At 36.0% G+C, this 10899-nt stretch overlaps 1 protein-coding gene across 1 annotated transcript; it reads right to left on the bottom strand.

Moving 5' to 3' along the window:
* Positions 1 to 1521: 1521 nt before the first annotated feature.
* LOC110068941 (uncharacterized) lies at positions 1522 to 10728 on the bottom strand. Its single transcript, XM_089281440.1, has 5 exons — positions 10599 to 10728; positions 8249 to 8470; positions 2332 to 2411; positions 1992 to 2065; positions 1522 to 1643 (listed from the first exon to the last, which is right to left on the bottom strand). The coding sequence occupies exons 1-5, from the start codon at positions 10726 to 10728 to the stop codon at positions 1637 to 1639; spliced, it is 513 nt and encodes a 170-aa protein (XP_089137566.1). The 3' UTR covers positions 1522 to 1636.
* Positions 10729 to 10899: the final 171 nt, after the last annotated feature.

Raw genomic sequence — 10899 nt, 5'->3', positions numbered from 1 at the left:
ATCAAAACAAGTGGATGGCTTATATATTGAGGCTAATTTATGTGACACTGTTTAAAACATTCATGAAGTCATCCTAGTCCGAGACATTACCAGCGCTTCTATAAGATCAGCAAAGCGTAACTTAGCCAAGTACTGGATGGGTGGCCAAGTAATAAAATCCTGTACTACAGGTTCTCATTTTCTTTTCTGAACCAGGATGTACAAATTAACTCTCACCTCCCTTTTAATAAAAGGAAAATTAAGTTAAACTGCTTTTTGTACCAATAAAAATTCCATATTAAAAAACGCGACATTCCCTATGCCACATGCGTTACTGCGTTATTATTACTACACTTACTCAGGTTTCAAAAGGTTGAGTGAAAACATGCATAACAAATTCCTATTGTTGAGACGTTCTGTTCCTTAAAACTCACAGAAATAATCAAATGCAAGTTTCCATGTTTCTCTGTCGCATTACCCCTTTCTTACCATCTTACTATTTTAAATTTAAACTACTCACTCGATGAGGAAATAGTTTCACCTCCATGTGAAATACATGACAGTATGTATAACAAAAAATGAACTCCTTGAACTTTGTCATGACTGCAAAAAATCTTATACATTGGTCAGCAGATTTGATCACAAAAAGTCTACCAGGAAGCAAAGGAGTAAGGAAGGGGCGAAGGAAGGATCGAGTGAATCTCTCATTCACACCTACAACATGAATTTTCCAAGATAAAAAAAATTATGTTTATTACAGGATACAATCAGCAAATATAACTACCAAAATACACAGTATGCAGATGAACCAGAGTCAGTTAGGCAAGGTTTACTCTGTATGAGAATCACTCAGGCCATTAAACAGTATGCATTGGCCATATTTACCGGTGACAAATTGAGGAGGCTCACATCAGCAAAAATGCACATTGAGCTTTCAATCAAAAACAGGTCAGACCATCCTTAATAAGGGAGGTCCTCATCAAGGGGTTCTGTCCAGTTGAGTTCCACGATATCACGCAAGATCCTCACAGTCTGAGCAGTAACATTCTACATGCACATGCAATCATTTAGCAGGAATGTCTCAGTATAACCAGTAAAATAGAATATTTAACTTTTCCCAGAAAATCAATTTTAACGTATTATTGATTCAAAAAAAGCTATCAATGATTAGTAAAATGGTGCAAGAAGATATAATAATTAAGCAGGATCATACCCTTACCAGGATACTAACCCTATCCTACATCTTTATCAGTGCAGCTCTAATATAGCCTAACCAGCCCAAACTCTCTCTCACACACACACATGCTTTAACCCTCATACTTACAGGCAAACCCTAGGCCAAAGGCATAGCCCACATCACTAGTCCCAACCAACCTGTTACATCTTTCCCTTCACCCCAACCAACCTAACCTCTACCTACATCCCTAACCCTTAACACTAAACCCTATTCCAAAACATTAACTCCACCCCATAATCATATCCCTGTTTGAAGCCTGGCCCAGTTCCCTATCCTCAACCCTATATTATTTAGTAAATGCTCTCTACATGCCGGGAATTCTTTATTTGTCTATCCATTCCTTTTCATTTACACTACAGAAAACATACATGTTACATCAAATGCTTGTCATGGCTAGCCTCCTTTTTGGCCATACCAGAGCTATATCCTGTAAGATGTCAATAGAAAGGCAACATAAGATTATAAACAACAAATTGAGCAATTTCTATAAGCGCTAATGCTTGGAGCAAAAATGAACAGTTCGGGTACAAAACTAATACAACGACCTCAAGTAGTGTGTATCTAATGAAACAAATTAAGGAGCTCTTTCAAAGGATTTATATTGTAAAATGAAACTATGTCAATGCAGTTGTGCTTGACATCTGTGATGCCATACTGCTCCATCCTACAACCTTTCATGCAGTGTTCATTGTTCAGTTAATTTAATATATACTTGAAAATACAATACACAAAACTGATAAATGAATTAGAACTAAAAAAATTTCTAAGAACATACCTACGGTAGGGTGATTTACTTTGGTATCCAAGAGTGGGCAAATCTATGGCTGCATACAGTTCTAAAACAATCCACTTGAATTTAAAAACAGTTTTCATTAGACTTAATTTACTTGATGTCAAGAACAAAGGAGCTTTAAACTTGATAACTTTTGTTGTCCTAACATTTGACATTCAAACAGAAAGTGATTCTGCTGTAGTAAATGTTGACAATTGTTAAAAGTTACTGTCAGTCATTTAGTAGGTTGCTGGATTGCTTGGTCAATAATGCAAAAGAGTTGTTATTAACTTTATATAGTTTTATCACACTTCTGGATATAGATATTCTCTATGTACTTCACCTGTTCAATCAATTCATCCATTGTCTCATTCCTATATATCTCAGAGGAGTCACACCTGCAACTGCAAGTTGGATGTACACCTTAATCAAAGACAACAAAAACTGACATTTTACAGACCATAAATGACTTAACTGACCATGACTGTGATCAAATAAATCACCCTCCTAAAAAATTCTATCTCAACAATAACAATTAAATCTTCTACTAAATAACACAACAAAAAAAGGTTGTCACAGTTAACGTTTTATATAAATTTGTGATTTGTGATATTGTTGGTTAAGTGAAGAAGAAATCTTCACTTAACCAACAATATAGAGACGTTAGCTTCAAAAGTGTTCCCAACACTTATCCGCATCACTTTAATTTCACGATTTTTTTTTTAAATCACAAAATTTGCAAAGTTAACGTGTTGCGAAAATTTCAGGTGGGTCCAATAACAACAGAATTAGTAGCAAGACTTGAAAGCACAATGCAAGCCACTGTCTTTAATACCTAATGTTGGTAATTATACTGTACTTAAACTAGTTTCAAAAAAGGTCCAGTTCCGAAAAGACTTTCAGGACTCTGTTTTTCTCTGAGACTTCCTTGGAAAAATATCGACACCCCCAAGACGTCACTGTAAAAACAGTCGAGACTTCACAGACAGGCGCCATAGAAATGTTTCAAAAGCAAAACAACTATCTGAACAATACTGTAAACTGTCATTGGCAAAATTTGACTGCTAATAATGGCTGATTTAAATGTCCAAGGAAATAAATCTTTCTCATCCAATTATTTCTGTAGTGGTAAGTTTGTAAGTATGCATACGACATATCACCGATATATTGTTATGCCAAATGAAATGTTATCCTTTTGCAGTTCCGCACTATTTTGCGCATGAAAAAAATTTCGTAACAAAAATGAGCATTGGTGTGTGCTTTCTTGTTTGCCAAATATTTCTTTCAACAAAATTAACATGTTCAGTTCCCTGTTTATGTACCACACAGTGAAAAGTAGACATACGTGCTGAACAGCACATGCCCAGTACCATGATATGTCCACCTTGAAGTTCTGACCTTGTTTCCGAGCAAAGTGTAAGTTTTGTGTTTGTCTTCCTTTAAGAAGAGAGAAACTAGTTCAGCCAATTTCATTTAGTTGACTAGCCAAAGTGGCTGGTGGAAATCGAAAACCTACAAGCCAAAACTAAATTTCTACTACTCTGTGGCTAGTTGGCTACCGTTAGTGTCGAGCCCTGATGATAGGAGATGACAAGAATAATGGCTGAATAGTAAATCTTCTAGGAACAATGACAAATTAGCAAGGTAGTCAGAACAGTCAGTTCCTTTCCATCTATTAATAGCCCTTAATTGGAGACGGCGTGGCCTAGTGGTTAGGGCGCTGGATTTGTAATCAAGAGGTCCCAGATTCAAATCCTGCCCGCTAACACTGAGTGGATTTGTGTTTGGTGGTCCCAGATTCAACACCTCCACACTTTGTAAATAGCCATCTGGTCAGCTTCCCGCCAGTTGGGATTTTTCACAAGTTTCTGTTTAATTTACCACATTTGTTTGCTTATTTCAGTGTCCACCATTGATACAGTAGTGCTAAACACTTTGCCACTTAAAGTGATTTATTTTATTTATTTATTAGTTCCAAAATAATTTGCAAGCTAACAGCCTGAATCTGAATGTTTACAATGCATTTGAAAAAAACACTGGTTACTGGCATTATTATTATCATTTTATGCTGGCATATTATATTATTTTTAGGATTAGTCCATTTTATTTAGGGTAGTCCATTTGGGTAATCCACGGATAGGCTTTTGTACATTATGCTTTTATTTCCCCACTAAAATGCTCCACCTCAATGTTCCATTTTTCACACTAAAATGCTCGGTCTCCCCCAAAAAGTCGCTAAAATGCTCGGTTAATGCTCATACATAGGGTTTTTTAAATCTTAATAATTTTAACATTTAAACACAATTAGCAGATCTGGGCACTTAACAAAAACGTATACGTCGTATAACAAGTTAACAACAATGTATATAATAGTTTTAATACACCAAAAGATGATCCACCAAATGATCTGTTGTTCTGTTAATGCTTTGTCTCCATTCAGTGAGGCTAAGTAGTAGACTATCCCTGAAAAGCTATTTGCTGTTGTACTGCAACATTACTGATGTTTCAATGTAATCTTCTAAGGCTCCTTCTTATCAATTATTGTCAATTTCAAGTTAAGTCTTCATTTTCTCATAAAAACTAGTTTTCATTTCTATTTTCTGTGAAAAAAAAATACAATTTTCCAGGAAAATGCCACTAAAATGCTCGGATAATTCTTAATGCTTGTTTTGTCCATCACCTATTTTGTGACGTATATTTCAATCAGTATTAAAGTGCCTATGAAGTAAAAAATAATTGCTGCTTATTTGAAAGGCTTTTCAAAGTAAAGAAGTATGGCGTTTCCCTTTTTGGAATATCTTTTTTCGTTCTAGAGATATTTACGTTTTTGTGTTATGCAAATGAGGAAAGTGATGACGTCATAGGTGGTTCCACTTGAACAGTAAAACACTGAATCAAGAATATCTCTAGAAATATTGGAGCAGTGTTCTTCAAACTTGACACCACAAATGTGCATCACAAAAGAAACAGAATGACACCTTTTGTGTTGTTGCCATGGCAACACTTTTGGCTCCAGTCTCTTTCTGTGAAAAACCGAATATGCCAATTTGCAACCCTTCGAAAAGGGACAGAGGGTCTTGCTCCCAACACACATGATTCCCATATTGTCTTAACTCTCCCCATTAGATTGTTGGGAGTGGATGATCCTTGTTTAAGATAAAATCTGGTAATGTTAGTTTTAATTAAAACAGGACCAGCGGCATAACTGTTGTCATGGCGACGGCATGATGAGTGTCAGTTTGTTTCTTTTGTGATGTACATTTCTGGTGCCAAGTTTAAAGAACACTGCTTTAATATTCCTAGAGATATTCTTGATTGAGTGTTGAACTGTTTTAGTGGATCCACCTATGACGTCATCACTTATAATACAAAAACGTGAATATCTCTAAAACGAAAAAAGATATTGCAAAAAGGAAAACGCCATTCTTCTTTACTTTCAAAAGCCTTTCAAATCAGCAGCAATTATCTTTTACTTCATGGGCACTTTAAACGTTTTGGTTCAAACATGTTGGTCTGATGCAACCACTGCCAAAATTTGGAACTTGCAAAATTTTTGCCAATTTTTCCTTGCCAAAATTTGGAAATAGGCTAATTTGAATTAGTATCACCCAACTAGTGGACTAATGCAAATCCTGCATTTTGATTGGCTACGCTACTAGGGGACTATTAGTAATAGTCATCGAGTAGCGAAATTGGCGCCATCAAGCGTGACGCTTTCTTTCGTTTTATTCCCAAATAAATATTTCTTCAACTTACATTTGCTAACTTTATTATTACCTTTTCTGTCCGACTAGTTGGGTGATACTAAAACAATTAGACCCTTCGCCCTCAAGGGCCACGGGTCAATAGTCCATTCGGCTTCGCCTCATGGGCTATTGACCCGTAGTCCTTGCGGGCTACGGGTCTAATTGTTAATTAGCTCTAGTGCGACCTGGCCCTTAATAACCAAAATGAATTGAACACCATCCTGATAAGTTTAGTGCAAATTATTAATGATGCAAAAACCATCAGCCACAAGACGCCGAACATACAAGTTAAATTCTGGCTAAAATGCCAAAGAAATAAATTAATGCTGGTCATGAAGCAACAATTTACAAGGCAAAAAACCTGTTACGTTGTATCAATGAAACGCCACAGAACTCCAACACGCGCGTAAGCTTAATAATTTGTAAGCTTCAATTCAAGTGAAATAGTGCTTCACATGAAGTTGTGCCGAAAAACTGTTCACTCACCTTGCAATGTAACCTACGAAGAACCACGAAGTGGAGTGTAGTAACAAGATTTGAACGTATAAAGATAAAGATGTTAATGACCACGCTCGCTTGCAAACAAGGAGCGAATTCGAAGAAAATGATCAGTGAGCTCTGGGAATGACTCGAGTATCGACTCGAGTGTAGCTTCACACAGACCGCTGTATTCAACAACCGTGTTTTGCTGGCGCAAAATTCAAATTTGCCGCGTTTTTGACGCGACTCGATATGGGGCGCCGTTTGTAAATTTATTATTTAGACCGAATTTATGCCATCTTCCCCTTATTTATAAATAATTGGAAATGCCACAAAATTTGTTTATAAATAAGACACAAGAACTTGTCCGTTGATATGTAAATAATTATTTTAGGTACGTCCTGATTTATAAATAATCTTTTACCATAGAGTTATTATATATAAATAACAAACTAAACAACTTCAATTATTTATAAATCAGGTCATCTCTAAAATAGTTATTTACATATCATAAAGTTTGTAAATCCCATTATTTATAAATAAATTACTTCGCCAGGAGTGTAACTTAATTATTTATAGATAATGAACTTCACTAAGTGTGTAAATTCATTATTTAGAAATAATGAATTTCACCTCGCCGAGTGTAAATTTATTATTTATAAATAATGAACTTCACTGAGTGTGTAAATTCATTATTTAGAAATAATAAATGTCACCTCGCCGAGTGTAAATTTATTATTTATAAATAATGAACTTCACTGAGTGTGTAAATTCATTATTTAGAAATAATGAAGTTTCACCTCGCCGAGTGTAAATTTATTATTTAGAAATAATGAATTTAACCGTGTGTGTAAATTCACTATTTACATACTCAATGAATTTACATACTCAATGAAGTTCATTATTTCTAAGTAATAAATTTACCCTCGGCAAGATGAAACTTCATTATCTCTAAACAATGAATTTCTAAATAATGAATTTACACACACGGTTAAATTCATTATTTCTAAATAATAAATTTACAGTCGGCGAGATGAAACTTCACTATTTCTAAATAATGAAATTACACACTCAGAGAAGTTCATTATTTATAAATAGTAAATTTACAGTCGGTGAGGTGAAATTCATTATTTCTAAATAATGAATTTACACACTCAGTGAAGTTCATTATTTATAAATAATAAATTTACACTCGGCGAGGTGAAATTCATTATTTGTAAATAATGAATTTACACACTCAGTAAAGTTCATTATTTATAAATAATAAATTTACACTCGGCAAGGTGAAATTTATTATTTCTAAACAATGAATTTACACTCCCGGCGAAGTAATTTATTTATAAATAATGGGATTTACAAACTTTATGATATGTAAATAACTATTTTAGAGATGACCTGATTTATAAATAATTGAAGTTGTTTAGTTTGTTATTTATATATAATAACTCTATGGTAAAAGATTATTTATAAATCAGGACGTACCTAAAATAATTATTTACATATCAACGGACAAGTTCTTGTGTCTTATTTATGAACAAATTTTGTGGCATTTCCAATTATTTATAAATAAGGGGAAAATGGCATAAATTCGGTCTAAATAATAAATTTACAAACGGCGCCCCATAACTCGACGACTGAAATTCTGACTGAGGGTCCGGACTTATATTTTAAGAGCTACGAAATAAAATTACATCGAAATTAAAATTCTAAGCAAAAAAATTTATAAGAAGCTTAATCTCCATAAACGACATTATAACAAAGGACAAGAGCTTTGGCGCAGTTCAAAATGGGCAGGTTCAAGCCAAACTTAAAATTCTCAGTATCATGTGTATCACTCGTCATGATTTGTGATATAAACTTTTCGAGCATAACAAGAGCTTCATCGAGAGCTAGAAAACATATCACTTCACCATCTAAGAATATTATACTATTAAACTATTTCAGAGGTGTGCATGTAGACGAATAACGACCATAGACAAGCGCTTCATTGACCACGCAGTCGGCAAGGCTGGGAAACGGCTTTAGCTTTCTTACCTTTCCTTTCTAGAGTATAGGTTTTTGCACTTTCCACAGGTTTGCCAACTGAGATGCTTTTTTGTATCTGCTTGAATCCATGTTCACTGTGTTCTTGGTACGGCAAGCTCGGACAAAAGTTGAAGCCAGCTCGTTTCAGAAGAAACGAGAAAACATTTGACAAGAAATTTGCATGGGAGCGTGCACACGTAAACACGTGCACAAATGGTAGGTGAGCGTTCTCTAGGTTTTTCACAAGCCAATCATTTGCAGGCAGAAATTTATCATGTGTCACGGAAGTTTATAAAAAAAGACCAACACGATCTCACACTTGCGGAGAATAGTCGGAAACATCCGAAGTGTTTAGAAAAATACGCAGTATCAGGAATATCGTGGAAACGAACAATAGAGTCAATAGAGAGGGACATTTTCATACAATAAAGTCATTATGCATAAAGCTGGATGATTAGCACCACACTTAAGGCCTCTTAATTCATGAGCCCGGTCAACTGGGCTGGCTCGGTTTCCGAGATCTCGCCCGCCACTCTTTCCTTCGTAAAAATTTCGAAGTGTTCAAATGAGAAGCCGGGCTGGTCCGGTTACCGGGATCTCGGTTTTTGCGACCGAGATCTCGGTAACCGGGATGAAAATTTTCCCATATAAACACTCCAGTCTAGGTAACCGGGACGAAACTTCTTGGACAAAATACTAGTATAGCCCTAGCCCTAGTTGTTCGAAAGGTGGATAACGCTATCTACCTTTCGAACAACCCGGGCTTTAGCTTTTCACGCAAACTTGAGCGCCAAATCTGTCTAATTCGGGCCAAAGAATGATAAACGGCGATTTTTCATTTCTCACAGATCGATAAACTGGAATGTATCTCTTTGTGAGAAAACTGGGCGGGCATTTTTTTTCCTTCTATGAAACAAATTACTGTTTTATACCGAGATGTCAACTTGTAGGTCGAAATGCAGTCAAATCTGGGAGAGAAATATTAAGTGTCTTAACCTACCTTAAATGTGGTTAACGAGTTATTACAGTGCCTGGGAGGTCCGCATAGTCAAAAACTGTGACCGAGGTCTTGAAAATGCTGCCGGCAGTATTTTCAAGTCCGAAATCACAGTTTTTCACTATACGGACCGACCCTATTTTTATTATAAGCAGGCAAATAACATCACATCTAGACGCAAATAACGGCACTTTTTTATTAGCTATATCATCTCCTGACTACATTTACTCAATTTTTAGGCAAATAACATGTTTATTTTTTCCTGTGATAAATTGGCTTTCAAATGGGTTTGTCTGTTTGAATTGGCTTCTGTGCCGTCTACAAACCATTCGTAAAAAATCGTCGCAACGAATGAGTAACTCAGATACTAGAAAAATAATTAAAAGATGTATTAATTAAGGAACAGTTGTAGAAAATATTCCTTTTTCATAACGGAAATGAATGAACCTGTGATGGTGATTCAGGGGACTCTTTTCACAAGTAATTGCAAATATAGAGTTTTCGAGTTCACTTTTGTAGAAACTGATCTATATTTGTAGTCATCATTTTCTGACCCGGCGTAAACAGCCGTTGCTATGGCCGTTGTAATAGTAAAAAATTATACCCGGCCACTGTGTACTTTCCTTGAATTTCACACTCATCTAGAGGCAAATTCAGCAAGATCGTTTGAAAATGGTTTTTACAAATGTTCAACGGTTTTACATCTTATATTTTCAAAAACATTGCCTTTCTCCTGAACATCGTCATGTCTTATCCTATCGAGCCGCCACCTTAATCATCGATGAACGCGTAATAAGGCAAACGATTGACGTCGATTATCGCTAATTTGTTCACGAAAATAGATGAAAAAAAAAAAAAAAACGACGATGGCAAGCCGCATTGGATAATTTCACCCGCTCCGGAACCAATCAGATTGCTAGATTTGTTGAATTGTGCCATGATCACGGACTGAGAAAAAAATAAGGGGTGAGAAGTAACAGCTTTCTCTCTTTACTACACTGCTATGATCTCGAAATCTCGTGTTCTCCATGTTTCTTACAGTTTCTTCACCAAATATCAAGCAATCCACTGACAATCCAATACGCATATTGTTCCTGTGTTTATGTTAATTTCTCTAGTTACCTTTATTATAACTGTCATGATCTCTTATTCGTGTCCAGCAACCTATATTTTAAACGAGTTTGCTCCAGAAACGTAAGACATAGGCATGCGATCATCTGTGATCAAATTCTGAACTCTCCTCGAACCTCAATCGACTGGCTATTTGAAGAGAACAGTATAAACGACTTATCAATATCACTAACAATGAAATCAAAACTTCCTCAGTACTCTTGTAATAAATATACATTTCACAGGACGTACCTTCGGGCAGGTTCATCTTCAAGTGTTCTCCAGTCTGAATGTCGATATCAAACAAAAATGTTTCCTGTGAGTATGCAGAGAGGTCGTTTGGTCTGACACCTGTTTGACATTTAGCGTCAAAAGGAAGCATCGATACCAAACCATATGTTAGACGGTAAAACAGTCGTTTTTGGACGTTTTCGGAAGGCGCGAAGCGCCGTAAACGCGATCCTCGCGTGTGAAGCGCGCGAGCCTCACCCGCCCGTAGGGCGTGTGAGGCGAGAAAACGACTGTCGGCTTTTCATACAACGAATTCGTTCTA

Source organism: Orbicella faveolata, unplaced genomic scaffold, assembly GCF_042242905.1.
Source record: "Orbicella faveolata isolate gen_17 unplaced genomic scaffold, um_ofav_v1 contig_48, whole genome shotgun sequence".
NCBI classification, from domain to species: domain Eukaryota; kingdom Metazoa; phylum Cnidaria; class Anthozoa; order Scleractinia; family Merulinidae; genus Orbicella; species Orbicella faveolata.
Note: the sequence above shows the minus strand (reverse complement) of the source record. Positions and strands in the feature narration are given on the sequence as shown.